The 27,840-nt window shown below is 34.0% G+C and overlaps 6 protein-coding genes across 8 annotated transcripts; 2 read left to right on the forward strand and 4 right to left on the reverse strand.

Moving 5' to 3' along the window:
- Window positions 1-1,830: 1,830 nt before the first annotated feature.
- Window positions 1,831-2,778, reverse strand: LOC136781849 (uncharacterized). Its single transcript, XM_066740854.1, has one exon. The coding sequence runs from the start codon at window positions 2,776-2,778 to the stop codon at window positions 1,831-1,833; it is 948 nt and encodes a 315-aa protein (XP_066596951.1).
- Window positions 2,779-2,968: 190 nt separating this feature from the next.
- Window positions 2,969-5,097, forward strand: LOC136781717 (uncharacterized). The gene is made up of 5 exons (XM_066740691.1): window positions 2,969-3,089; window positions 3,233-3,276; window positions 3,410-4,586; window positions 4,673-4,883; window positions 4,968-5,097. Exons 2-3 carry the CDS (start codon window positions 3,243-3,245, stop codon window positions 4,006-4,008), a joined length of 633 nt encoding a protein of 210 aa, XP_066596788.1. The 5' UTR covers window positions 2,969-3,089; window positions 3,233-3,242; the 3' UTR covers window positions 4,009-4,586; window positions 4,673-4,883; window positions 4,968-5,097.
- Window positions 4,981-8,379, reverse strand: LOC136781716 (putative nuclease HARBI1). Its single transcript, XM_066740690.1, has 5 exons — window positions 8,367-8,379; window positions 7,089-7,215; window positions 6,730-6,882; window positions 6,429-6,585; window positions 4,981-6,223 (listed from the first exon to the last, which is right to left on the reverse strand). Exons 3-5 carry the CDS (start codon window positions 6,872-6,874, stop codon window positions 5,437-5,439), a joined length of 1,089 nt encoding a protein of 362 aa, XP_066596787.1. The 5' UTR covers window positions 6,875-6,882; window positions 7,089-7,215; window positions 8,367-8,379; the 3' UTR covers window positions 4,981-5,436.
- A 3,125-nt stretch (window positions 8,380-11,504) lies between these two features.
- On the reverse strand, window positions 11,505-14,575 carry tos (Exonuclease tos). The gene is made up of 9 exons (XM_066740636.1): window positions 14,521-14,575; window positions 14,260-14,350; window positions 14,081-14,200; window positions 13,761-14,022; window positions 13,470-13,685; window positions 12,898-13,393; window positions 12,008-12,819; window positions 11,863-11,948; window positions 11,505-11,787 (listed from the first exon to the last, which is right to left on the reverse strand). Exons 2-9 carry the CDS (start codon window positions 14,277-14,279, stop codon window positions 11,769-11,771), a joined length of 2,031 nt encoding a protein of 676 aa, XP_066596733.1. The 5' UTR covers window positions 14,280-14,350; window positions 14,521-14,575; the 3' UTR covers window positions 11,505-11,768.
- Window positions 14,576-18,320: 3,745 nt separating this feature from the next.
- Stim (stromal interaction molecule) lies at window positions 18,321-25,275 on the forward strand. 3 transcript variants are annotated; one of them, XM_066740747.1, is made up of 12 exons: window positions 18,946-19,083; window positions 19,378-19,428; window positions 19,711-19,850; window positions 19,955-20,074; window positions 20,165-20,277; window positions 20,346-20,461; window positions 20,548-20,717; window positions 21,008-21,151; window positions 21,212-21,379; window positions 21,461-21,725; window positions 21,820-21,894; window positions 22,891-25,270. In XM_066740747.1, exons 3-12 carry the CDS (start codon window positions 19,749-19,751, stop codon window positions 23,334-23,336), a joined length of 1,719 nt encoding a protein of 572 aa, XP_066596844.1. In that variant the 5' UTR covers window positions 18,946-19,083; window positions 19,378-19,428; window positions 19,711-19,748; the 3' UTR covers window positions 23,337-25,270. The 3 variants fall into 3 exon arrangements, with proteins under 3 accessions (XP_066596843.1, XP_066596841.1, XP_066596844.1); XM_066740746.1 differs by lacking the exon at window positions 19,378-19,428 and having other exon boundaries at window positions 18,321-19,083; window positions 19,771-19,850; window positions 22,891-25,275; XM_066740744.1 differs by lacking the exon at window positions 19,378-19,428 and having other exon boundaries at window positions 18,326-19,083; window positions 22,891-25,271.
- Window positions 25,276-25,772: 497 nt separating this feature from the next.
- Ref1 (RNA and export factor binding protein 1) lies at window positions 25,773-27,626 on the reverse strand. The gene is made up of 5 exons (XM_066740748.1): window positions 27,258-27,626; window positions 26,819-26,956; window positions 26,568-26,715; window positions 26,346-26,486; window positions 25,773-26,266 (listed from the first exon to the last, which is right to left on the reverse strand). Exons 1-5 carry the CDS (start codon window positions 27,489-27,491, stop codon window positions 26,151-26,153), a joined length of 777 nt encoding a protein of 258 aa, XP_066596845.1. The 5' UTR covers window positions 27,492-27,626; the 3' UTR covers window positions 25,773-26,150.
- Between the last annotated feature and the right edge of the window lie 214 nt (window positions 27,627-27,840).

A 27,840-nucleotide genomic window follows, 5' to 3' on the forward strand; every position in this document is an offset into this window, starting at 1 on the left:
CTATTACTCGTGGTGAATTTATGGTGTAAATTCGCGACAACGCGTCTGCCACAGAATTGTCGATTCCTTTCACATAGGTTATTTCTGTATTGAACTGCGAGATAAAGTCTAGCTGCCTTAATTGTCGGGGCGATGCCTTATCTAGTTTTTGCGAAAACGCGTGAACTAATGGTTTATGGTCTGTTTTTGTTATGAATTGTCTTCCCTCGAGGATGTGTTTGAAAAATTTTATTGCCGCAAATACCGCTAATAGTTCGCGATCGTACGTACTGTACCTTCTTTCTGTTTCACTGAGTTTCCGCGAGAAAAATCCTATGGGTTTCCACACTTCATTCTCGAGTTGATCTACTACTGCGCCTATCGCTCAATCGGATGCATCCGTGGTGAGGGAGATTGGTAAGTCCGCAGCCGGGAAAGCCATAGTTGTTGCGTCAATAACTCCTTGTTTGCACTTTTCAAACGCTTGGTTTGTCTCTTCATCCCATGGGACCTTCCTCTTGTCGTTCTTGCGTGAGTCTTTTATGAAATTATTCAACAGAGCCTGCATTTGCGCCGCACCGGGTATACATCTCCTGAAGTAATTTATGATCCCTAGGAACCGGCGCAGTTCGTGAATGGTCACTGGTTTGACGTAATTGCGTATCGCCTCAACTCTTTCACTAGAAGGACGATATCCTTCTTTGTTCACTGTAAAACCAAGATATGTCACTTCATCTTTCCCGAACTCGCATTTGTCTACGTTGATCCGTAGTTGGTTTTCTCTGAGTCTGTTTAGTACTGTTCGCAGGTGATTTTCATGCTCCCGTCTGTCGCGCGATGCAATGAGTATGTCCTCTATGTAAATCGTAACGAAGTCGAGATCGCGGAAAATTGCGTCGCCGAACCTTTGAAATGTTTTCGAAGCGTTTTTCACTCCGAACGGCATCACTAGATACTCAAATGTCCCGAAAGGCGTGGCAATTGCCGTCTTCTGAATATCCTCTGGGGCCATTGGGATTTGGTGATAAGCTCTGTATAGATCTAGGGTGGAGAATACAGTTTTTCCGGCCAAGTTTTGGAACGAATCTTCTATTCGTGGTGAGCTGTATTGGTCCGGCACTGTGCGTGCATTTAAAGCCCGGTAGTCCCCGCACACGCGCCATTCGCCACTCTTCTTCTTGACCATATGGACCGGGCTGGACCACGGACTACTGGACGGTCTTATAATCCCGTCCTCTAACATACCCTTAATTTGTTTTTTAAGTGCCAGTCTTTTTTCTCCGGCCAATTTCCTGGGTTTTTCTGCTACGGGGGGACCAACGGTCATTATGTAATGTGCAATGTTATCTTGTCGTATGTAGTTTCTCCCTGTCGGAGGTTTAGTGACGTCAATGAACTGTTGTAGCAGTGGCCAAAATTGATGCTTTGTGTCCACTGTGGAGATACTGTGTACCGCCGCCTTCTCGTAATTGCCTTTAGCGGTCAGCGAAGTGGTTAAATCTATGATTTTCTTATTTCTCATGTCCAGGATTAGTCCGTGTTCCGCTAGGAAGTCGGCCCCTAGAATGGCAGCTTTCACGTCGGCAACGATAAAAGTCCATTTAAAGTTTCTTCGTAACCCAAAATCGAGCATGAGGGTCCTTTTCCCGTAAGTCCCGATGATTGTGGCGTTTGCGGCATAGAGGTGTGTCACACTCGGTTTCGGATGCTTAATCATTGATTTGGGAAGTACCGAAACCACTGATCCCGAATCGACAAGGAACTTAATGTTATTTCCTCGATCATGTACGTATAGACAGATTTCGTGATCTGCCATGCTGCCTCCAACCGTCTGGGTGGAATACAGCTCTTTTAGTTTTCCGTCTGTTTGGTCGTTATGTAACCACACGGAGTTGTGCATCCTTTCGCTTGATCGCCGAACCTCGTATGAAAATAACAAATATTGTTGTCCTTGTTCCGAGGTACGCTCCTCGCTCTGCTCCTGCTTCGATCACGTGTTTGTTTGTTTTGCGCCGCGACCTGCTTGCCCATTTCCTTTACCAATTTTGCAAGGCCCTGGATTTCCCCCGTGAGATTTCCGAGTAATGCTTCAATCTTTTCACTTGATTCCGTTCTTCGAACTTCATAGATCTCTGGTTTGGGGGGTATCTTCGTCGTTTCCATGACAAATTGAGTAGGACAGTTTTCCAGTAATCGGTCTGCTACCTCCGCTAATTTCGGCAGATCAAATTCCGAGCTCATTACCAAGAACGATTGTACGCTGGTCGGCATGGCATGAATCCACCTGGAACGGAGTAAGTCCTCGTGTACGATTCCTCCTCCTAATTCGCGCATCTCGCGTAGCAACTGACTGGGTTTTTTATCCCCTAACTGGAGTTCCCCTAATAATTTCTGGAGTTGGCGTTCCTGTGAGTCGGTTAGTCTCGCAATAAGGCTGGCCTTAAGGTGTTCATAACGCTCTGTACATGGAGGTTTTCGGACCACGTCCGACACCTGTTTCAATGCTTCCGGGTCTAGAGACGCTATGATTAAATCGTATTTTCGCTGATCGCCTCTAACCCTACGGGAGTTAAATTGAGCCTCTACCTGAATGAACCATAGGTCTGGATCTGATTTCCAGAAAGGGGGAAGCCTGACTTCCGTGATTGGTTCGACTTCCGGTTTGTAGATATTCTCTGTCCCTTGGATGGATGATCTGCTAGGGTTTGCCGAGCGACTGTCCTCCGTAGAACCCGTGTGCCGTCCCTGGTCCGTTTCTCTATCGTGCACTTCTTCATTTCTTCCAATATTTCCTTCCATGTTCGGTTCCTGGTCGGTGTCCGAAGCATGGTTTAGGCCTTTTCGTATCCCTTGAACACGCGCGGCACGCAATCCGTCGGGAATCACGTCGGGGTCACCAATAATATAGTGGAATTGACTATATTTAACACTAGGGAATTATTTTCCTTTCGGTAGTCTGTGGACGTTTATTTTCCGAGATCAGATTCAGATCATGGATCAGACTTGCCGCAGTGTCGCAACTTATGAAAAAAATACTAGACCACCCTAGGCTGATCCGGATCTAGTGAGGAGGCTTCCGCGAGCGGGAATCCGGATCCGGATTAAGTAGAGTAAGTAGGAGCTACTCGGACTATTCAGTCAGATTGTCAGAATTTTATAATTATTTTTAAAATATTTGAGAAAAACGTAAGGATACGTTATTTCTATATAATAATAAATTTTATCATTTTTTATCTCATTGAATTTGTTGTAGAAGCTTCAATATGGATAAATATATCGCACACAACAGATATATAGGTATGTTCTGTAATACTTTATTTTGGAATAACTGAATATTTTGTTTGTCATGTTTGAACTTCTAATTTCACTAATATTTAATAAAAGAAAATAATTAACATATATTTAATGAATTCTGTCTCTCTTTTAATAGATCAAACCAAATATTCGTGGACAGTTGCGAGTACTAAATTATTATTAGAGAATATAAGGCAAAGAAAGGAAATAATTAATAACAAAGATTTTTTCCAAAAAAAAATGTGGGATGAAATTGCTGAAGAATTGAACGTCAAAGAACATTTAGTGAACGGCGAACAGTGCTCTAGTAAATGGAAAAATTTAAAGAAAAAGTATAAACATATAAAAGATTCGAGTAATAAAACTGGTGCGTGTGGCAAACCAAATTGGGAGTATTTTGACATAATTGATGAAATAATGTTCTCGATGCCGGAAATATACCCTGTTTCAATAGCATATAGCATATCAGATCCTGTTTCCACAGGGAGACCACAAATAACGGAGGGAACAAACGACGATGAACATGATCCTGAAATAATAATTAATAATAATGCTGCATGCTGCTCCAATGTGAGTGCAAGTTCACAGACACGAGTCATAAAACGACGCACTTCTATTAGAGCCGCCAAAATGACCATAGACGATATTTATGAGCAGAGAGAAAGGCATCATAGAGAAAATGCTAAGCTGAAAAAAGAATTTTTAAATTTAATGAAAAAGCATTTAGAAGAATAGGGCACTTTTACGTAAATATTGGACATTTTTACAATGCTTTCTGATTTTTATTTTATTACTGACATATTACCAGCTATGCCGATACATTGTAGATGTTTTAATTTATATATTTATTTATTGCAACTGCTTATTGATCAAACATTTGTGGATTATCAAATTTTAAATGTAAATTTGATACAGCATTCATGACACATGATTTAATTGATCAAATATAGATGCAGTTTATTTATATAAGAAAAATACATTCTTTGATAAGTTATTTTTACATTTTAAACTTTGTTTCTTATGAAACAGATCTGTGGAGCACAAAAATAGTTGACCAGTACATATTTTCAAAAGAAGGCATTGTACTACACAGTGGGAAATTGAATCGTGTGTGCTTTCAACTATAGTGTAGTATATCATTTTGCACGTTAAATTACATAGTGAAGCTAGCCGAAGCACACACGATTCAATTTCCCACTGTGTACTTTCTCATCTTTAATGCATATGTAACAAAAATGTTTAAGAGTGCTTGCTGCAAAATTGTCATATTCAAGGAGGTTAACCTTTACGAAGAGTTAATATATAAACTGCAGGTAAAAATAAGTGTATTACAATCAAAGTGTTCCTATAAATACTTTATTCCATACAATTAACTTAAAATAGTTATGTTTCTTTGCAGATAATATGAACTTTATATATTTTTAAGAGCGATTGAGAATTTAATTGTATAAATGGATTAAAAGAGATGTGGCCTTGTGATGCTTCGCATCAACTGAATGAAGACTCATACTTTGTGAGTAAAAATATATAATTTTAAGATTGATGCTGTTAACCAAGTGGATCAATAAGGTTCGCAGTAAACTAGGAATTCAGCAACATAATAGATCAGAGTAATATATACTATTAAAGTGATACTGTAAATGTACATTATTATATGTTATTAATTTAATTAATATAATTCTTTTTCTTTGCAGACAATTTGATATCTTTATATTTATAAGGAAAACTGAAAATTTACTTGTTTTAATAGTTTAAAACAGATGTAGCCTTGTGGTGTTTCGCATCAATAATTGAATAAAGACTCATACTCTGTAAGTAATATATTATTCTAGGACTGGTGCTATTAAGCAAGTGGATTCAATAAGCTTTGGAGTAAATAGGAACTTACCATCATAATAAATCAGGGTAATATAAGATCTTTACTGAATTTTTTCATTCGCATAATAAATTTAATAAATGCAATTTTTCTTTTATTTCGGTTCCATATTAATTATTATAAATTGACAATAGTCCTCATAAGAAAAACTGAGCATTATTAATGTAGCCAAAATATATATTTATTAATAAAATATAGGTGTATATTATATTTATATCTATGTATATGTGTAACTTTTCGTAATTGTACAAATTTATTGAATCTACAAAATAAAATTATAAAGTATTCTATATGTTAAGTAAATGCGCTATTACATCTCTTTTCTCTTCTCCATCCAAAAAAGCAGATTCTTCGTTATCAATTTCTATATTAAAGTCATCTTCATCTTCGGTTACATTAAATAGTTCTTCTTCATTATCAATACAAATGTTATGTAATATACAACATGCTAGTATTAGAAGAGGAATTATATCCGTATCATACAAATACATGTATTTTAGTTTCCTGAATCGAGCTTTTAGTAAACCAAAAGTTCGTTCTATCACTATTCTAGTTGAAGATAAACTTTTGTTATAATTAATTTGAATATTAGTTAAATGGCCATTATCTCGATATGGAACGAGAAGAGTCTTTGATAACGGATATGCAGAATCTCCTATTAAATGCGTGTTTTCAGGGAAATATCGCTGTGGGTTACTGTCTATTGCCTCTTTAATTTTACTGAGTTGCCAAACTCGAGCATCATGTACGCTGCCACAATAGCCGGCGAAAACGTCAATAAATTTCCTATTGGCATCACATATTCCTTGAAGGCCAATGGAGTGGAAACCTTTACGGTTTATATAACTATTAGGGTGCTCAGTAGGAGCACTAATTTGTATGTGGCACCCATCTATGGCACCCACTACACCAGGAAAATTGCTTATCTCTGCAAATGTCTCTACATTCCGTATTATTAAGTTTTGTTCTGGCCATTTTATATAATCAGCTCTATGATTTTGTAGAACATGCGCCACATTTAACAGACAATTCCATACTGTGCTCTTAGATATGTTAAATCTGTCAGAAACAGATCTGTAAGGGAGTCTAATTATTGGTACGTTATATATTCAATACAGGAGATAGCTAAGGTAACCTTAGCCTTTATTATTAATAGTAGTTTTAAATATTATAATTTACATAATTAAATAAAATATACAATATACTTTATAAAGCCTAACATTTGTGTATAATAATGGATTTAAGGAAATCATATAATCAGTGTTTAAATAAAATATACCTGTAAGTCTCTTGATTTCCCAATATCCATAAAGCAACAGCGAGTTGCTTAAATGGCATTATTTTTGGCCCTTCACGAGTGTTCAGCAAACAAGAACCTATTTTCTCTAGCAATGCTTGAAATGTTGGTTTGGATAGACGGAAATGGGATTTAAAATCTGCACAAAATACAAATTTTACATTAATAAAGGGAATACAAACAAATTATACAATCCGATAAATGATTATAGGTAATGTTTTCAGAATTGTTATATTAAGATTGCAAACACAGTACACAAGCGAATATGCAAAATTTGAATTACCTGATAAAGAATAATTCAGCAAAACTTGTGGAACATAATTCTCAATTCGTCTATGAGTTTCTGTGGAATTTATGTAAGATAATAATACATTATCTTCCTCTTCATCATTTTCAAATAAAATATTCCATAAATTCATATAGTCCATTGCTTAATCTGTAAATAATATTATTACGAAAAATAATGTAAGAAAATTAATATATTATAATAAAAAATGAAAATTATTAATGATTATTACAAATCCCTCTTTATCTTTAGTAAAATGTATTGGAAATTTCCCTTCAAATTTATCCTTTATTGGTTAGAATAATGACACTAATGACAGCTAAAATTCCAATCACACCTGAGTAGGCCCTACTTACTCTACTTAATCCGGATCCGGATTCCCGCTCGCGGAAGCCTCCTCACTAGATCCGGATCAGCCTAGGGTGGTCTAGTATTTTTTTCATAAGTTGCGACACTGCGGCAAGTCTGATCCATGATCTGAATCTGATCTCGGAAAATAAACGTCCTGTGTATTTCCATATGTCGAATGCAAATTATTATACAAATGATCTTTTACAGAAAGTATGTAATTTATCCCACACGTGTAGTAATACGAGATGCCTTTTGAAAAACATGTGGACTCGACGGATTCCACAGGAACAAGAACAGGATATTTCAAAATTATAATTGTCTTAAATTGGTTTGTACATAGATGTGTAACTTGGGGACGTTCTGTTTCCCTCTGGTGTTTGGTGGTTGAACTACCTCGGACCGCCACACCGCTGAACCTCTAGCGACATCTATCTCGGTCGTTGTTAAGTTATAACGATATTATTAGTTTTCCTTTCAATAAAAAACTGGTGGGTAGGAGAATGACCTAAAGATAAAATGTCCTAACGATAAAATGACCTAAAAACGCTAACTTCACATTGGTTAAAAGCCGGTATTGCAGATTACCGACCGAATCGTCCGAATTTCCTAAATTTGAGTAGCTGGCAACGCTGGACTGTCAAACGTCAGTAAATAGAGTCAGAGGTTATGCACAGTAGAGAAAAATTCTGGATCTGTCAGATAAGTATTTTAAATGAATAAATGAAAATGAATGAATTACTTTGTGGGTATTTCTTACATTTTACAGAAGAGCTACGAGAGGAAACATTTAAAATATTATGATGTCATGGAAGATCAGGAGGTATTCAAAGAATTTGCTAAGCAACATATTTTGAAATATTTAAGAGCCGAACCACAATAGGATTATTTGTTATCCACACTGACAGTCTTTGGATAAACGAGAGAGAGAAGGTTATGCTGCTCGAATAATGTTAGGATATTAATACTGTGCCTGGATTGCATATTGCTGTCAAACAGTTTTTGCTTTAGCAGCCTTCGTGTCGAATAATGCCCATAAAGAAGGCATGTTTTCAAGAGGTCTAGTATATAGGGGAGATCGTTTTTCTCGTGTAATTTTGGTAGTGAGTATAAACTTAAAACTTTTCAATCTGGAACAAGCTTATGCAGGATTAACGCAAATTACTTGTATAGTTATTTGAGCAAATAAATTCTTTTTAAAAGCTCTATCAAACATATACCTTTTGCTTGGATATAATGTTATATGTTTTTTGTAGATTTATTGAGAAGAAAAGATGTGAGATTACCTTTCGAACAGTCTTTGGAAACTGCAGAAGCTACCTGACAAATATGGTTGCAATCTCACTGAGGTAAAAGAATGAGATATCTTGGTAAATTTTGTAAAATACAATTCTATAGAAATGTCCCAGTTACTTTTGATAAGAAGAAAGACCAATTAATTTTATTGAAACAATCTGTGTGTGTGCTATAGAGACCGTGCACACCAACACAATGATAGCGAAGTGTCAATGTATAACTGTATACGTATAAATAAATTACACTCAAAAACTGCGAAAATTGACCGATAGTTTGCGCTGATAGTATGCATATACACCAATATACATTCTTATCTCACTGTCATTGTGTTGGTGTGCACGGTCTCTATAATATTTATTACTTTTCTTAGATACAATGATGAAATAAATTTCTGATTGCCTGGCCTCTATTGTGGAGAACCTGATTCAGAAATGACTACTACTAGACTCGAGGAATCAAATATAAACCTTACTAGAAGAAATTGGAATATTAATGTAAAGCATTGCATGCTGTGCATTTCTCTCAAATAGCAACTATTCATTCTATCATGATAAATACTTCATAATTTTAACTGAACTTTGTTAAATGACTGTTTCAATTTTTCATATTATTCTTTAGATTTCACAATTTACCTGATGGAAGAAAAATATGATTAGAGGAATTCTAAACTACTAATAGAAGCATTATAAATTTCCAGTGCTATTATTACACGAATTTCCTGAAATAGCTGCCTATAATTGGGGATATACAAAGTGTCCACATTTTAAATGTTGAAAAATCAAGAATTTTTGGTTCGAAAGTAATGACTTAAAAAGACCCTCGATTAAAAAATACATTTTGTGCATTAAGTGGAACTTAGAAGAGTGTTTGCAGATTAAATTTAAAAAACGCATGTTCCAATATTTATAATTGCGGTGTGGCAAAATAATGGTCAGATATATAAGAACCTTTGTGTCTTTTATCTTCATATATATCTAATCATAAATTTGCCACACCGCAATTATAAATATTGGAACATGCGTTTTTTAAATTTAATCTGCAAACACTCTTCTAAGTTCCACTTAATGCACAAAATGTATTTTTTAATCGAGGGTCTTTTTAAGTCATTACTTTCGAACCAAAAATTCTTGATTTTTCAACATTTAAAATGTGGACACTTTGTATATCCCCAATTATAGGCAGCTATTTCAGGAAATTCGTGTAATAATAGCACTGGAAATTTATAATGCTTCTATTAGTAGTTTAGAATTCCTCTAATCATATTTTTCTTCCATCAGGTAAATTGTGAAATCTAAAGAATAATATGAAAAATTGAAACAGTCATTTAACAAAGTTCAGTTAAAATTATGAAGTATTTATCATGATAGAATGAATAGTTGCTATTTGAGAGAAATTCACAGCATGCAATGCTTTACATTAATATTCCAATTTCTTCTAGTAAGGTTTATATTCGATTCCTCGAGTCTAGTAGTAGTCATTTCTGAATCAGGTTCTCCACAATAGAGGCCAGGCAATCAGAAATTTATTTCATCATTGTATCTAAGAAAAGTAATAAATATTATAGAGACCGTGCACACCAACACAATGACAGTGAGATAAGAATGTATATTGGTGTATATGCATACTATCAGCGCAAACTATCGGTCAATTTTCGCAGTTTTTGAGTGTAATTTATTTATACGTATACAGTTATACATTGACACTTCGCTATCATTGTGTTGGTGTGCACGGTCTCTATAGCACACATACAGATTGTTTCAATAAAATTAATTGGTCTTTCTTCTTATCAAAAATAACTGGGACATTTCTATAGAATTGTATTTTACAAAATTTACCAAGATATCTCATTCTTTTACCTCAGTGAGATTGCAACCATATTTGTCAGGTAGCTTCTGCAGTTTCCAAAGACTGTTCGAAAGGTAATCTCACATCTTTTCTTCTCAATAAATCTACAAAAAACATATAACATTATATCCAAGCAAAAGGTATATGTTTGATAGAGCTTCTAAAAAGAATTTATTTACTCAAATAACTATACAAGTAATTTGCGTTAATCCTGCATAAGCTTGTTCCAGATTGAAAAGTTTTAAGTTTATACTCACTACCAAAATTACACGAGAAAAACGATCTCCCCTATATACTAGACCTCTTGAAAACATGCCTTCTTTATGGGCATTATTCGACACGAAGGCTGCTAAAGCAAAAACTGTTTGACAGCAATATGCAATCCAGGCACAGTATTAATATCCTAACATTATTCGAGCAGCATAACCTTCTCTCTCTCGTTTATCCAAAGACTGTCAGTGTGGATAACAAATAATCCTATTGTGGTTCGGCTCTTAAATATTTCAAAATATGTTGCTTAGCAAATTCTTTGAATACCTCCTGATCTTCCATGACATCATAATATTTTAAATGTTTCCTCTCGTAGCTCTTCTGTAAAATGTAAGAAATACCCACAAAGTAATTCATTCATTTTCATTTATTCATTTAAAATACTTATCTGACAGATCCAGAATTTTTCTCTACTGTGCATAACCTCTGACTCTATTTACTGACGTTCGACAGTCCAGCGTTGCCAGCTACTCAAATTTAGGAAATTCGGACGATTCGGTCGGTAATCTGCAATACCGGCTTTTAACCAATGTGAAGTTAGCGTTTTTAGGTCATTTTATCGTTAGGACATTTTATCTTTATGTCATTCTCCTACCCACCAAAAAACTCAGTGAAATATCAATTCTCAGCTAAATGATTCGGTTTAGTACAATTTATATTAACTTCAATTGTTCGTAACTCCGTCGCTTAACTAAGATTGAACTGAGAGTTTTCTTAAAAAGGAAAGGTACATTTATTCGGTAGGATTCGGTAGGTTACCGACAGTACCGACATTACAAGCGACAATCATCGCTGCTGACTCTGAGTTACAGAATCGCACTTAGCGATTTCTGTCGGTAACTGGACTTAACGATACCGAAAGTTGTCGCTAAGAGTTACAGAATCCCACTACAGGAAAGTTTACGACTTATGACGATTTATGCAAACATTTTTTTCAAAATTAAAGTTGCAAGATATCATTTAAGTAAGGATTCAGCTAATAAAATAATTATCTGTTTATGCCGTTTTGTGTCACATTAAATAATTTTATATTTACAACCAGTATAAAGTTTATTGTTTTGTCCTCTCGTCTACCTTCAAACTCTTTAATTATATATGTTGCAACAATAAATACTACATATAAATAAAAATATTATTCAAGAAAGTAAATTAAGATGAAGAAAAATTTGTGAAGATGGATTTTGTTTTTAAAGATATAGCTTTCTGTAAACTATGAAGTTTAAAAAAGTTGGTATTTAAATTGATTTTTTCGGAAAAATGCACATATAATAATTTTATTATAATTTCTGCTCACATCTGTAATTATAAGAAACATTAATATCTATACTAGCATTAAGAAATTTAAAAAACGTAATTTAAACACCAACGGACCTTCTATGAAATCCAAACATGCTAAGCTGAGGTTGAAATCCCTGCGTAGTTATTTTCTTGCGGGAGACGGTTCGATTTGCTTTTATCTGTGAAAAGAAAAAGAATATATAAGTGAACATTGTAACATTAATTATGTTTCACTTACTGGGATTTTTTTCATTGAAGATGATTGTTTTGTCTTCACAGCAGTCAATTGATAACATTCTGAATCTTTAACACAGTTTTGACTAACTAGGAAATCAAAATCACAGTCTGGTGAAATTGTTTCAGAATGATTTGTAGATATTTTAGATATATTTTGACTGGCTTCATTTTTAAACGAATCATTTTCAACATTTTTCGTTGCGATGCCCATATCTAAGCATGTTTCTGGTATAATAACGCATGTTGAACTAATCTCAGTCATTGTTTGTTCTGCCTTATTATTAAAGACATATGGTGAAGTGTAATCTACATCCACCTCTTTCACAAAATTGATCTTATTATCATCTAAAGTATCTAAACACGTTTCTGGTATAATTATAGGTAGATTTGTACACGACTGCTTCATATTTAATGCACTTTCACGATTATGGTAAATCTTTTTAAATGGAATATGAATTTTAGGCAGTTCACGTTTTGAAATTTCTTCAACGCTTTCGTCTTGTATACCTAAACTATTTTCCTTCTCATTAGTAATAGTGGTTTCAGTTGCAGATCTTGCAAAATATTTACTCTCATTTAAAACATTTTCATCTAGAATGGTACGTCTGAAGGCAACCATATTTCTCATTTTGAGTTTTCTTCTTTTAGTGGATATGAGTATAGGTGAGATTCTGTCTTTACTTTTTAATATCCGAGATGTACTAAGTTTACTATTAGGAGGGGAATTATCTTGCTTTGACATTTCTTGCTCATTGCAAATATTTAGAGTAGAGTACATACAGAGTATTTCATCATCACCCAACAGTTGGATATCTAAATAAGGAAATAGTAAGAATATTAACAACATACCAATAAATAAATTGCTTCATATTCAATCATTATAAAAAATACCGGGTTCAACAGTCTTATCAGAAACGGAAGGAACCTTGGCAGTTTTTATTGACAGAACAGTCTTTTTTCCAGCTGTATCTGGCCACAGCATAGATTTAAATTGATTAGATCTTTTTAGTTGTTCCTTATTATTAAACTCTTCTTTCCAAGTGCCTTTATCGTCGGATCGGTTATTATGTTGATTCCAACAGCTTAAACGCATTTTTAATTTTGGACTATCAGGATCAAAATCGTGTAATTTCTTTAGAGTAAAAGGATGCATATTTCCTAGCGCTAATTGTAATGCCACATCCGAATCTGATCTGACTCCGGCAAAATGCAATTGATCCTCCTTAATATCTGGTGGAAGTGGCGTCATACGCACTTGTTGTCGTTGCTGAGGACAATACACGAGTTGATGCTTGAATGTTAAAAGCGCACGCATAAATGCATCCCGATATTTCTCTGTAACTACTAATGACTTCATGTTTAGATATGACCCCAATCTTACTAAAGCCTGAAATATGAATTACCTTAACTATCTCTGACAAAATTATTTTTAAAGAGAATATTTTGATTAATAAGATAATTACTTTATGTACATCATTATCTGTGTTTTTTAATACAAATTTACGCGCTTTGGCTAAACCAATACCTGGCAATGATTCTAAGTAATCACAACCTGATAAAATACACATATGTTGAAACTTTTCAAAATCAAAATGATTTGCAAGACCGTCCATTGACAGATATAGTTTTTCATGTTCAACCAGGAGGCCATTACCATTCAAGTCCATTTTGAAAAAGATCTAAAATTAAAATATTATTTTGTATAAAAATCTCATATGTTAAAGACAAATTAATTATCAAATGAGAACTAATACTTTGTTACATCCGAATAGAATTAAATCGCTATCTTCTGTAATTACAATATCTGCAAATCCATTGATACTCAAATAAGCTAGCTGTGCATCAGCTTCATAAGGTGCAACAATACAATCAATATTTTCCACCTGACAACACTTAATCAGCTCTAATGCCATTTCATGAGTAACATCTATCGATCTTCTGAGTAAACTTTGTCCTTCAGTTTTTTGCCCAATACGCAACAACTCTGCTGCTTTTTTACGATTCAATGAGCGCAAACTACAAGAAAAATTCAATTAGCAAAGCTTTACAGTGGAATAAGAAAGGCAGTTTATACTCTTTTCTTTTTGCTTCTGTTTCTGCTTTGGCTGGCAAATGTTGTCCATCAAATACAAGAATTGGCCTGATTTTATGATAAAGAAGCATATGTATATACTTCATACAATATTGGACATATCTGAAAAAATTATTTATAGGTGAGAATGAAACAACAAAATACATATTCAAATTTCTTACAAATTTGTTTTTTGTCCCATTGCTAATTTTTCAGCACACGAGAATACACCTTTGTGTAGCCAACAATAAGCATCCACAGCAACTACTGCCCCTGAAAACTTTTTTATATTACATTTTTTTGATGATTTTTCTAGAAATGGAATAAGTCCAGTAATTCCCATTTTATCAGTATAAAATACACAAGTTTACATTTAAATAGTACAAGTGATAAAAGGATTTTTCTAAAAATTAACGATTATTTTAATTAACATAACAGCTCACGCCTGTGCTGGGATTCTGTAACTTCCCAGCGATGATTGTCGGTATTGCTAACTGGTTGTCGCTTGCAGGTTAGTTAACCGCACTTAGCGATTTCTGTCGGTAACTGGACTTAACGAATAACGATACCGAAAGTTGTCGCTAACGGCCGTATGCATAAGCTGCGTTCGTTTTTATGTACTGCCAGTACTGAAAACCTATATTTTACGTGACATACATTGTAGAGTTTTAGTACTCGCAGTTAATAAACGAACGCAGCCATAGTCGTTCCTTAACGGGATCCCTCAAGCCCTCTGTAGCCAACATTACGGAACGAAAAACGAGGGAGAATTGTCCAGCGCTATTTTTCAACCGATTTCAATGTTTTTGGGCTTGTTGGAATCATTATGACTCGCAGTTTGTCATAAATAAAGCCGTATTTTCCAAAAAACGTAAAAAAATAAAATTGTTTAAAAATTCGCATTAATAATATTTAAACGCAAAACAAATTGAAAAATCGGGCTTCTTTATGACGAGGTACCAACTACCAGACCTAACGATTCCAACAAGCCCAAAAACATTGAAATCGGTTGAGAAATAGAGCCGTACCATTGTCCCGCATTTTTGAGGTGGACGAAAACCAAAAATTTTTAGGAAGAAAGCTAGGCTTCCACCCTTCTCGCGGCTCACGCTAACGTATTCCCCCACTCCAGCATCGAAACTTACTACGAAGCTTTCCTCTCATATTTACGCTATTCCCCTATCTGTAGCTATACATATATAAATACCGCTAAAATAATGTTGAGAACATTTCATCATGCCAATATAATGAAATAGCTAAAAATGCAATTATCATTTTGATATAAAATTGTAGAAAAGGAGATTTCGTAATGCTTGAAATATAAGACATACGGCGAAACGCGGGACAATGGTACAGTCGTATTTTTCAATAGAATTTGATGAGACTAGTCATAACTAAAGCCGTTCTTCATGTGGATTGTCCAAAAGAGCTCGCATTTTCGATAAAGCTTATAGTTTTTCAGTTATGAACGATTGAAGATGGACGTGCGTAACAGCTGATCTACGCGAGAGAAGAAATATATATTTGTGCGCCGTGCAACTTCAATCGTTCATAGCTGAAAAACTATAAGATTTATCGAAAATGCGAGCTCTTTAGAACAATCTACATGAAGAATGGCTTTAATTATTACTAGTCTCATCAAATTCTGTTGAAAAATACAACTGTACCATTGTCCCGCGTTTCGCCGTACGCCCTATATTTCAAGCATTACGAAATCTCCTTTTCTACAATTTTATTTCAAAATGAAAATTGCATTTTTAGCAATTTCATTATATCGGCATGATGAAATGTTCTCAACATTATTTTAGCGGTATTTATATATGTATAGCTACAGATAGGGGAATAGCGTAAACATGAGGAAAGCTTCGCAGTAAGTTTCGATGCTGGAGTGGGGGAACACGTTAGCGTGAGCCGCGAGAGGGGTGGAAGCCTAACTTCTTCCTAAAAATTTTTGGTTTTCGTCCACCTCAAAAACGCGGGACAATGGTACGGCTCTATTTCTCAACCGATTTCAATGTTTTTGGGCTTGTTGGAATCGTTAGTTCTGGCACCTCGTCATAAAGAAGCCCGATTTTTCAATTTGTTTTGCGTTTAAATATTATTAATGCAAATTTTTAAACAATTTTATTTTTTTTACGTTTTTTGGAAAATACGGCTTTATTTATGACACGGTGCGAGTCCTAACGATTCCAACAAGCTAAAAAACATTGAAATCGGCCGAAAAATAGCGTTGGACAATTCTCTCTCGTTTTTCGTTCCGTAATGTTGGCTACAGAGGGCTTGAGGGATCCCGTTCGGGATCCCTCACGCGAGCTTCACCGACAGTAGTTGAGTTCGGAATTAAACTCTTTTCACTCCGACGGAGCTTTCCCTAGAATTCCCTATTCACTCCGTCTAGTAATTCTGTGTCCGGGAGCAAGTTAGAGAGTGAATAGGGAATATGGAAGAGCTGTGATAGCTAATTGCTATTCTATCCCCACTTCTAAAAGGAAAATAGGGGTAAGGATAAATAAGAAATATTGGCACTAATTGGGAGCTCCGTCTGACTAGTTTAAGCGGGAAAGAAGCAAAATTAACAAATGTTGGTTTCATTATTTTGGAATTAAATTTCAAACGTTTGTTTATATAAATCTAAGGGCCTGATAAAGTAAGTGAAATAAAATTTAAAATAATACAATATCGTATATAGTTAAAAAATTAATCTTTTATTTCTTTTTAACAGTTGTTATGAATAATGAATTTAGTTCGTGTAGACTCTACCAATTTTAATTTAATTTATTTTGATAAAATAAAAATGGATGTCCTACTGCAAGAAAAAAGTAGTGAGTAGTTTATAAAATTATATTAAAAATATATGGAGGGATAAAGTTGCTACTGGAATTTTTCATTTTTGCTGTACTACTAAATTATTGCAATTAATTGAAAGAAGACAGTTATCAAAATAAATTAAATTAAAATTGGTAGAGTCTACACGAACTATATTCATTATTCATAACAACTGTTAAAAAGAAATAAAAGATTAATTTTTTAACTATACACGATATTGTATTATTTTAAATTTTATTTCACTTACTTTATCAGGCCCTTAGATTTATATAAACAAACGTTTGAAATTTAATTCCAAAATAATGAAACCAACATTTGTCAATTTTGCTTCTTTCCCGCTTAAACTAGTCAGACGGAGCTCCCAATTAGTGCCAATATTTCTTATTTATCCTTACCTTACCCCTATTTTCCTTTTAGAAGTGGGGATAGAATAGCAATTAGCTATCACAGCTCTTCCATATTCCCTATTCACTCTCTAACTTGCTCCCGGACACAGAATTACTAGACGGAGTGAATAGGGAATTCTAGGGAAAGCTCCGTCGGAGTGAAAAGAGTTTAATTCCGAACTCAACTAGTACAAGTCAATAAAAAATTCGTTTAATAAAAGTCAAATGCGAAGCAAATTGCAAAAACGGGCTTCTTTATGACAAGGTGCCAATTCTAACGAGTCAATCGAGATACAAAAAATTCAAATCGAATGAAGAATAACGCTGTACCACTGTCCCGCGTTCTTGAAGTGGAAATAACCAAAAGTAACCTCTCTTCAAGAACGCGGCACAATGGTACAGCGTTATTTTTCAACTAATTTGAGTGTTTTTAAGATCGTTTGACTCGTTAGGACTGGCACATTGTCCTACAAACGCCCGATTATTCAATTTGCTTCGCATTTGAATTTTATTAAACTAATTGTTTATTGACTTTAACTGTCGATAAACAAGGCGTGAGGGATCCCGTTAACGGGATCCCTCACGCGTACTTTGCCGACAGTACAAGTCAATAAACAATTCGTTTAATAAATTCTAAAGCGAAGCAAATTGCAAAAACGGGCTTCTTTATGACAATGTGCCAATTCTAACGAGTCAATCGAGCTTAAAAAAACTCAAATCGAATGAAGAATAACGCTGTACCACTGTCCCGCGTTCTTGAAGTGGAAATAACCAAAAGTAACCTCTCTTCAAGAACGCGGCACAATGGTATAGCGTTATATTTCAACTAATTTGAATGTTTTTAAGTTCGTTTGACTCGTTAGGACTGGCACATTGTCCAACAAACGCCCGATTGTTCAATTTGCTTCGCATTTGACTTTTATTAAACGAATTGTTTATTGACTTGAACTGTCGATAAAGTAGGCGTGAGGGATCCCGTTAAGGAACGACTATGCATACGGCCGTGAGTTACAGAATCCCACTACTGGTGGCAAGTGGCTGTAGTGGTAGTAGTTAATAGATAGTCAGTCAGTCAGTATGTACTGCAGTCTGCAATAGTCAGAGTCGTCAGTGAAGTGTGGCCTTGATCACCTCTCGATAAAACATCTGATTAGGCGGAGTAGCACTCTGGCAGGGCAGTAGTACTTATTATATCAACCGACTTATATACACATTAATATATATAAATATAATCTCCTAAAAGTCCTAGTTTTAAAACGAGCTTGAAACATTACTACTATCCACACCCACTACGGTCTACGACTATTAATTATCAACATGCATATAATTTATTTTCGTAAAGCTGCATATGATCTCGTTGTAATCTCAGCTGTATAGATATAGAACATTGTTACAGTGGTAGTGGTAAGCAAAGCAGTTTAGTTGCTAGCAGTCAGAAAGAAACTCGTATATTTTTTTGTAACCTTGAATTTACAACGTGAAACTCTCCATGAAACAGTGACCAAACAACTCGAGGTTTTCGAGGATTATTTATAAAAATAGGAAGGCGATAAAACTATTTAACACTTAAGTGTAGGTAACCTAAAATGCGTGGTATGAGTACTCATGTAACCACTGAACTGTTCGTTATATACCTCTTGTGCTGGTGCTGCGAGCTGATAAAATGCAGCGGAGGAGCCTTGGATCCCAGCCCGGGTTATCAAAGCGGAGTGTCAAACGCACCGCATTCAAAAATACCAGCTTTTACTGCAACACTTACTGATGGCCTGGCTCAAGCAGTAGCTCATGAATCAGGTAATAATTCCTTCTTTTTCCTTTATTCGTTTTTTAATCGATCAAGTGATCGAAAAACACCTAACTGTATTAGATTACACCTAATTTCCCAATGTTTTAATCATCTTGAATTTAATCTTTAATGACACTGCTGTTATTATTGCATAAAGATTCATCTGATCAACTTAGTACCTTAATAAATTTGACTCTGATCTGCTGAAAAATATTACAAATTCTTAGATTGCTAACCAATGATAGCTTGTTAATATACTATTTTATCATTACCCTTTAACTCCTGACTGCTGCCAACCTAAGGTTGGCACAAAGGGAATCAAGTTGTGCATTTGAGCCTGGCCAAAATTTGAGGTGAATATTATTTATAATTACTATTTATATCAAATGGACTGCAGAGCTCATGTTTTCTCCTTTTATTATTTGGATATGATTAGTTTTTTCAGAGAATAAATATACTTAAATTGTCATTTCTTTGTCACAATTTCTTTGTAATACACTTTTTTTTGGTATCACAAGTAAAATACACTAACGATTTATCCATTTGTTAAAATATATGCTTAAGACTTAGATGCTTTTCATAGTTTAACATAACATTGTATACTCCTTCAAACAAAATAATATAATTAATTTCAGGTACAGATACTTGCAACGATGATTTAGCTTGTCTTACAATGGCATCTCACGATCGACTAGGTTTGGAAGCCATCAAATCCCTACACAGCCAATTGGATGATGATGCTAATGGAAATGTAGATCTATCAGAATCAGATGATGTAAGCATTGAAGAACTGTGTGGTTTCAGTCTTCTTAAATAAAAATGTCTTAGAAATCATATATTATTTAAATTACTTATTATTTATATTTTTTTTTTATTAAGTTTTTAAGAGAGGAACTACAATATGAGGCTGGTTATGAGAGGAGACAAAGGGCATTCCATCACAATGATGATATGCACATAAGTGTACGTGAACTCTGGGAAGCTTGGTTGAGATCAGAAGTACAGATATTTTTATTATTTATATTTTAATCAGAGGTTAATGCCTTAAGAGAGTTTTTATCCAAATATAAAGTAACTAATACATTGTAGGTGCATAACTGGACTATAGAACAAACATCAGAATGGTTGAGCAGTAACGTAGAATTGCCTCAGTATGTCCCTACTTTCATACAACATCGTGTTACAGGAGCCACATTACCTAGGTAATTTTCTTTACTACGATCATTTTCTGCTATTAAATGTATCACCAATATTATTCGTTTTAATGCAGGCTAGCTGTAAACAATATGCAATATCTTAACAATGTCTTAGGAATTAAGGATCCAATTCATAAACAAAAAATTGCACTAAAAGCTATGGATGTTGTTTTGTTTGGACCTCCAAAAGGTAACTCTAACATTTAGTGGTTCTTAATTTAGCAGCATGAATTTGTACATTTTACATTATATATAGTCACTAATTACATTTATTAGATATAGGACACAGCATCAAGGATCTTATATTGATTACATTATTATTTGGAGCATTAATTGGTTGCTGGTATGCATATCAACAAAAGAAAAATTCACAGAAACATCTCTTCAGAATGATGAAAGATATGGAAAGTTTGCATAAGGCTGAACTTGCACTGGAAGACTTACAGGTAAAGCTGAAAATTATAAGATATTATTTTTTGTATTTTGTAAATGCTGCGTTATGAGATCAATATGGCATTCCATTGAGGAGTAGTCGATATTTCATTCGTTTCTTTGTTGACTCTTTAACTAATTGATTCAATGAAACAGTGTAAAATTCAGTATGTGAGCATTTGAATGAAAATGAGAGTGCAATGGAATAAGTTACACAAACTGAGTAGAATTAAAGCTTCTTTTAAGGATACAGGAGACAAAAGGTATGTACAGAGACAGAAACAAATAAATATTTTCATTGCAGAAAGAATTGGAAAGAGCCAGATTAGAGCAGGAAAGTGCAGCAACTGAAAAACAGAACTTGGAGAAACGTTTACAGGATGAAAGCACAGGATTACACACTTCGTATTCGGATCTAGTAGTAACACAACTGAACGCGGAAATTGAAGTTAGTTAACATGATAATTTAATGATGTGAAGCATTAAGATTAATATAAACATTTTATAGAGGTTAAAATTGGAACTGCAAAGGGCTGAAGGGGAACTAGAAGATAGATGTTGGTCACCTCCAGTTGGTCTTCAACATTGGTTACAATTGACTCATGAGATAGAAAATAAAGCCTATACCAAAAAAAAGATGTCTGCTGAGAAACAACTGCAGCAGGCTCGCGAAGCGGTTGGTAATCAATTGTTACGAGTAGCTGACCCAACTTCTTGGCTGAATTTTTTAAATTATTCTGCTACTCCTTTATTTCAGTGTGAAAAATTACGAAAGAAGCGATCGAGTTTAGTAGGAGCATTTGTCTCCACTCATGGAAAATCCATTGACGAAGTCGATAAAAGTATTGTTGAAGCAAGGACAGCTTTGAATGAAGTCACAGCAGAATTGCAAGAACGAGTGCATCGGTGGAAACAAATCGAATTACTTTGCGGCTTTAACATAATCAATAATAATGGACTAAATTATTTGGAGACTGTGCTTTATAGAGGTGCACCTAATGGCAGAACTCTGGGATTAAGAGGTGATCTTTTATTTTATTTGTTACGAATATTTCTTTTAGATGTTATGCTCTCTCTTCTCACTTTCTTATTTAACAAATCTATCTTTATATTTAGGCCGACTTAGTAGCCAGGATGATTTGGACGACGAAGCAAATTCCATTTATACTCCGTCCTCTTCGTGCGCTGCAGGTAAGCCGGAAGTAGACTCATTTGACTACTCATCAGAGTGATGTCTCACGATACTCAATTTCAATCTACAAATAAACAGATATAGTATATTTCTTTTTGACAAGAAAAAAACAAATAGAATTGTAGAATTATATATCACTTTAAGATTTATTTTTAAAAAACTCGTAAAGATTTTTTCTTTATTTGACTTCTTTAATCAAAATCTTATTGCATATTGGCGGGAGCGTGCCATAATTTTCCTCGTACAAAATTTATAATCATAATGTGGGTTTTGCAATAAGATTTTCTTTGTACTTATTTTCATCAATTTTATATTTTAAGAGATCATCAGAACCTAAAAGTGTCTAAATCGCTCATTCAACATTTTTTATGACGACTTAACTTCCGTATAGAACAATTTAGAGATTTTGTAAATATTAATGTGTATATCGACAGTTCAATTACTATTTTATTAAATTAATTGGGCAAAAAGTAATAGTACGTGCGTGCGTGCGAGCGTGTGTATGTATGTATGTATGTATGTAAATATTTAAATGACATCATAATGAAAATTATGTAGAAAGGAAGAGGGAGGGAAGAAAAATTAGCGTTTTTAGCTCTGTGATACATAAGAGAGCAATGTAATAAGTGACGAATCCATTTAAAGTAATTAATAAATTCTATTTTTTACTCATATATTTGTAAAATTACTCAATGTTTCGTTCATAACTATTTTTAAATAAATACATACATCTAAGCAAATTTGTTAGCTTTAATACTTTTCCGATTAATTCCTTGTAACGTTCAGTCTTTTCAGCTCATGCCCAACTACATATATGTCTTATCCTTGACATATATCGGTATAGAGTTAGTTTGTTAAGTACCTTTTTTCAAAGAAAGAGAAAGAAATTGATGAGATAGGTTGTGTCAAATAATTATATACATATATATATATATATATGTACGACAGAGATTGATAGTTTTAAGAATGGCTATTAATTGTTTGATTGATTTCAGGTGGTTTTGACACTACGTGGAAAGAAACTTCAGCTCCGCCAGATTCGTCGGGTAGTGAAACTGGCAAAGATACCCCTCCCGAGGTGGTACACTTCATAGTTGGAGAGGGAGGCAGCGAAGAAGCGATAAAGCCAGCAATTAGAGAAAAAAGCAGTATGATACGCTCTTATAGTCAGGATGCTGATATGGTCCTTAACGAAGAAAAACCAACCTTATCATTCCTATCGAAAACATCGTATTCCGAAAATTCCCTTGATCTATCTGAAAAATCTGCAATTCGTGTAGCAATAGCAAGAAAACCTTTAAAAGAACTACCTACTGTTTTGTCTATGGATGACGAAACACTTTCAACAGATTCTAATTCCACAGCAGAAAATGACGAACTAAAGCGAAAGCGGAGAAAGCTATTTCCAGCTTTTAGAAAGACCAAAGCAAAAGTTACGTGATACATGTATGTATTGTACTAGTCGAATATTTGATGATATGATTCAAGAGGTCGGATTGAGAATTGTGTACATTAAAGTAGGATGACTTCGTGATTCTGTATCACATTTGATCCACACAGTTTGCATCCATACAAGTTTTTAATTACAATTCTTAGTGTGCAGATCATTTTGTAACACCATTAAGCGACCTCCAACATCCCTGCAATAACGATTACTTAGATATAGAGGGTCATTCCAACATCATACCTCTCCTTTATAAAAATAGAATTACTAATTTTCTTATCCTGAATCTCTTTCCATAAAACTTATGTAGTCTTGCATCAAGAATTTTCCAAAGTGCAATTTTCTTTTAAAAACCATGCTTCTTCCAAGGAAAAAAAATTAGAAATATTAAGGAATCTCCGCAAAGAAACTTTTCAACAGACAATTTATAAGCCACAAAGATGTTCCTTATTATTTTTTACCTCTTTTTCCATATTACTAATCAAAACTTAGAATAGTTTAAAACACAAACTGTATGTGGCATATTTACTACAAATGAAAAAAAGAGGAAAAGAATTGTACATTATTTACAAAGAGTCTAATATATATTATAGTATAAGTATACTTGTATACTAAATGGTCTTATTGACCTGTTACAAATAGTTGTGATTTTCTGTTTGAATATGTTGTATAAATAATATTTAATGGCTTAAGATAAATATGAAGAAAAAATAATTTAAAGAAAAGCTTATCCCAAAGCTTAAATAAATAACATGATTTTTTTTCACGCTTCTCTTAGCATTATGCGTTTTTCTGTAATTAATTTTTTCTGCAATTAGCGCTTGTCTCGACTAAATACAACTTTGCATTCAGCAATAATATCGGTAATCTCTATAGGATAAATAAATGACGACTTTTCTAATTACAGCAGTTGAGAGCAATTCTGCAAACTGTAAAGCAGTTATAATTATCACGATTAACTTAATGGTTTAATTAATCTAACTACGATTTTTTTGCTGCTCCTTAATAGAAAAAATCTTGTTAATAGAAAATAAGACATAAGTTGCTACTTATTTACTGCTTTATATCAGACCTTCAAGATGCGTCGTATTTAACTTTATCACTGTAACTGCAAATACTATTCCAAAGTCAATATCTCTTACAAACTTATTTACTTAAATTAACAAGTTGAAAGTAGAAAGTAAACTTATAAAAATTAAATTGTTTTTTATTTTCTTTCATGGAAAATATAAAAGAAGTTTAAAAAAATATATGACATATTTCCTTCTAATGATAATTTTGTTTGAAAGTAACAATGAGCTGTTGTAAATGTGTTAAGGACAGTATTTATAAATATTTTGAAAAAAGGTAGCATAAGAAGCAATAAGGTAACAGTGAGAATACTTTATTTCTATTATAGATATAATAAGATTATTAGAAAATCTATTAAGTTTGGTTGCAAGAGGAATATAGTTTGGACATGTCAATAGGTTAAAAATGCATGAAAATGAAAAAAAAACAATCAGTGAGATAAATAATCGACTCTCTGTGTTGCATAATTTAAATCCTAAGTTATCTTTCTAACATTAAAGTTTGACGAGCAATAGATATTTAAAATAAATTAATTAAGAAACAAGAAACTGGAAGCGTAAAGTATCTTAATTGTGTTTTATGTTCAAAAACTAATTACTTAAATAATTTTATTGTTGACCAGTTTTTCCACCATAAAAAATGAATGTGACCCTTTAACTTACATATAATCTAAACATGAATTTTTCTGCTATTTTAATTGTGCCTTTGAAAATTGAAATAAAATAAATTTTGTATGGTAAAAAAGGAGAATGAAATTCTTTCCACTGAATTTCACAGCTTTAATTTTTGGTTGATTGTCACGTATATTCATGTATTGTTGGCCGACAAAAATAAAAATATTACGCAGCAGCTTAATTTCTTTTGTACAAATTACTTTTAAATTATATTCTGTTCCACTGTTTTGAGTAAAAGAATAGCTACGCTTAGGTGAGTAATAAACGCTTAAATTTAGCTATTACATTCCTTTTATTAATGAATAAACTTTTCTTTCTTTCTAGATTAATATTTGTACGTGGTTTTTTTTTGACAAAAATATTTTGCCATATGAATATATAACTGTAGTTTTATAAATTAAACCTAGACCTGACTAAATAACATCACAGCCTCATCTAGCTACCCAATATTTTCTATACTCAGTAGCAGTACTTGTGATTAATGTGTGAATGAATGTGTGGTACGTGGGCGATACTAATTACTCAATATTACAAAAGCTACAAATCAATGTGATATTAATAAATTGTTATGAATTAGGTACTGATGTTTACATTCTGAGAATATATCAGAAATATTGTGGAGTTCTCCATAAATGTAGTTAGGGCTACAAGCACAATTGTACTTTGATAAACAACACCTTTTAAAGATGAATTTTGATGTATTTTGTCAGCAGATGAGCACACGCGCATTACATACAAAATCCATACAGTCTTTACAGTTTTACATTAAATTATTATCTTCTTGTTCATGGCCTGTAATGTTTCCTTCTTTTACGAAAATTTACTTGGTTTTATAATATATATAATTAATAAGTGGGGAATCTGTAAAATTCATTTACCTATCTTAGGAGAGAACGTCAAAAATAAAAATAATTCACTTAGAAAAGAATTTTTTTGCGTTATCGTTTTTTACCATTAGCGATAATACACTTATACGTAGCTTACGTCTCATTGAAATAAAAGTAATAGTGTATTTCATCAAATTATAAGAAAACGTATTGATTTTACGTGAGGACTTATGAATATGTTACTTGACTTCTTTAACATAAGCCTCTAATTCTGCATCAAGCTCTTCTGCAGTTGGAGTTTTTGTTGTTTGCCGGGTTGTCCCTCTACCTCCACGCCTTCCTCCAACTCCTCGACCTAAAATTAAATTTATTTAAAAACCAGAATTAGTATATAATAGCGAAATATGAAACACTTCATATTATAGATTAATCACCTCTAGTTGTTCCTGTTCCACGATTACCCCTGAAACGTGCTTGTGCTCTTTGCGTGAAACTACTGCTACCCAATCTTGAGGTGCCTCTTGCAGACGCAACCGGAATTTCCGATGTTGCCACTTGTATATTCATTTCACGGCCTAGATAGGTTTCAAATTAAAATTGTAAGCATCAAAAACAATTCATAGGTAACTTTACTTAATTGCAAAATAGTTAATCACCATCTAATGGTACGCCATTGTATTGCTTCATTGCTTTAATTGCATCAGCTCTCCGTTCAAATATGACATCTGCTGAGCCTAACGATCTTCCTGACCTGTCATAATGGACCGCAGCTGATTTTAAAGGGCCAAATTCGCTAAACAATTCCTACATAAAATACAGCTTGTCATTATTGTAATTCTAAAATTTGTATTAATTTATAAAAGTTTATGAAGAAAGCAAATTGAATAGAATTTAGGAGATAACTTACCTGTATATCTGAATCAGATACACCAAAATCCAAATTGGAAACAAGAAGCTTCGTTACACCAAGACTGCCTATAGCACCTCGTCCAACTTTTTTTACCCCATCAAACATATCGTGTTTCCATGCACTGTTCACATCACCCTAAAATATCCATAGTAAGGTTATAATAGGTATTTTATAAATTGTATATCGATTTTCAATTAAATTTAATCAGCCAAAACTGCTTACGCGATTACTGTTTACAAATATTACGAGCATATAGCAGTAATTTTTTTGTACAATTATAAACAATTTTTTCAAAACTGTTGAAGAGGAAAAGAGAAAGAGAAAGAGGAGAAAGAGTGAGAGTAAGAACTAAGAAGACTGAGGAGCAGAAGAGCAAAACGATAGAACGGGGAAAAGGTAAATCCTGTGTTTTTAAGAAAAAAGTTTAACAGCTTACTCTTGTGTAAGGGATAGAGCTTCTTACGATTCCACCACGGTTGCGTCCTCTAATGACGCCACCACCGCCGGTGCCACCAACACCGCCGCCGCCTACTCTTTGCATCCTACGGGCTCCTCTTCTAGGTGAGCCAGCGGTTCCTCTTCCTCGTCGGGCACTACCGCGTGCTCGCCCGCCCTTATTCTGCTTGATGATATCATCAAGACTCATCTCTATCTTATCTACCATCTTCATTTGTGTAATATTTTAATACTTTCCCTTTGAAGCTACAAGCACACGACTCAACCAACTAAATTACCAAACTGAACCTGACTAAAGTGACTAAACCAGAGCCGACCAGAGGTTGATCGTTGAACCACAGATGAGGCGGGAGATTGCTCATAGCGTGTCCCAAAATAGTCTTCTGTGGCGACTCAGCGCCATCTACATTCATTGCTTTAGGCCCGGGCCGGGCCCGTTGTAAAGTGCTCCATGGTAAAGTGGAAAGCAGCATACCCAACAAAAGAAAAATAAACCTGAAAAAGGTCAATTTGAGTTGGCAGCTCTGCGAAGTAGCGCTACGCTGCAAGTTCTGCTTGCTGAT

This window comes from Prorops nasuta, unplaced genomic scaffold, assembly GCF_024137725.1.
Source record: "Prorops nasuta isolate Cenicafe-Biocafe unplaced genomic scaffold, Cenicafe_Pnas_1.2 PNAS00024, whole genome shotgun sequence".
In the NCBI taxonomy this organism is placed as follows: Eukaryota; Metazoa; Arthropoda; class Insecta; order Hymenoptera; family Bethylidae; genus Prorops; species Prorops nasuta.

Excerpts from the sequence above, each read along its gene's own strand:
- LOC136781849 (XM_066740854.1), bottom strand. The coding sequence starts at position 2,778 with ATGGAAGGAAATATTGGAAGAAATGAAGAAGTGCACGATAGAGAAACG.
- tos (XM_066740636.1), bottom strand. The coding sequence starts at position 14,279 with ATGGGACAAAAAACAAATTT. Across the intron at positions 14,201-14,259 it reads ATGGGACAAAAAACAAATTT|ATATGTCCAATATTGTATGA; the intron begins GTAAGAAATTTG and ends TAATTTTTTCAG. Across the intron at positions 12,820-12,897 it reads TGATAAGACTGTTGAACCCG|ATATCCAACTGTTGGGTGAT; the intron begins GTATTTTTTATA and ends TTCCTTATTTAG.
- Ref1 (XM_066740748.1), bottom strand. The coding sequence starts at position 27,491 with ATGAAGATGGTAGATAAGATAGAGATGAGTCTTGATGATATCATCAAG. Across the intron at positions 26,957-27,257 it reads GCTCTATCCCTTACACAAGA|GGTGATGTGAACAGTGCATG; the intron begins GTAAGCTGTTAA and ends TGGATATTTTAG. Across the intron at positions 26,487-26,567 it reads CAATGGCGTACCATTAGATG|GCCGTGAAATGAATATACAA; the intron begins GTGATTAACTAT and ends AAACCTATCTAG.
- Stim (XM_066740744.1), top strand. The coding sequence starts at position 18,876 with ATGCGTGGTATGAGTACTCATGTAACCACTGAACTGTTCGTTATATAC. Across the intron at positions 21,152-21,211 it reads AACTGAACGCGGAAATTGAA|AGGTTAAAATTGGAACTGCA; the intron begins GTTAGTTAACAT and ends AACATTTTATAG. Across the intron at positions 21,895-22,890 it reads GTCCTCTTCGTGCGCTGCAG|GTGGTTTTGACACTACGTGG; the intron begins GTAAGCCGGAAG and ends GATTGATTTCAG.
- LOC136781716 (XM_066740690.1), bottom strand. The coding sequence starts at position 6,874 with ATGGACTATATGAATTTATGGAATATTTTATTTGAAAATGATGAAGAG. Across the intron at positions 6,586-6,729 it reads GCTGAATTATTCTTTATCAG|ATTTTAAATCCCATTTCCGT; the intron begins GTAATTCAAATT and ends TATTTTGTGCAG. Across the intron at positions 6,224-6,428 it reads GGAAATCAAGAGACTTACAG|ATCTGTTTCTGACAGATTTA; the intron begins GTATATTTTATT and ends ACTCCCTTACAG.
- LOC136781717 (XM_066740691.1), top strand. The coding sequence starts at position 3,243 with ATGGATAAATATATCGCACACAACAGATATATAG. Across the intron at positions 3,277-3,409 it reads CGCACACAACAGATATATAG|ATCAAACCAAATATTCGTGG; the intron begins GTATGTTCTGTA and ends CTCTTTTAATAG.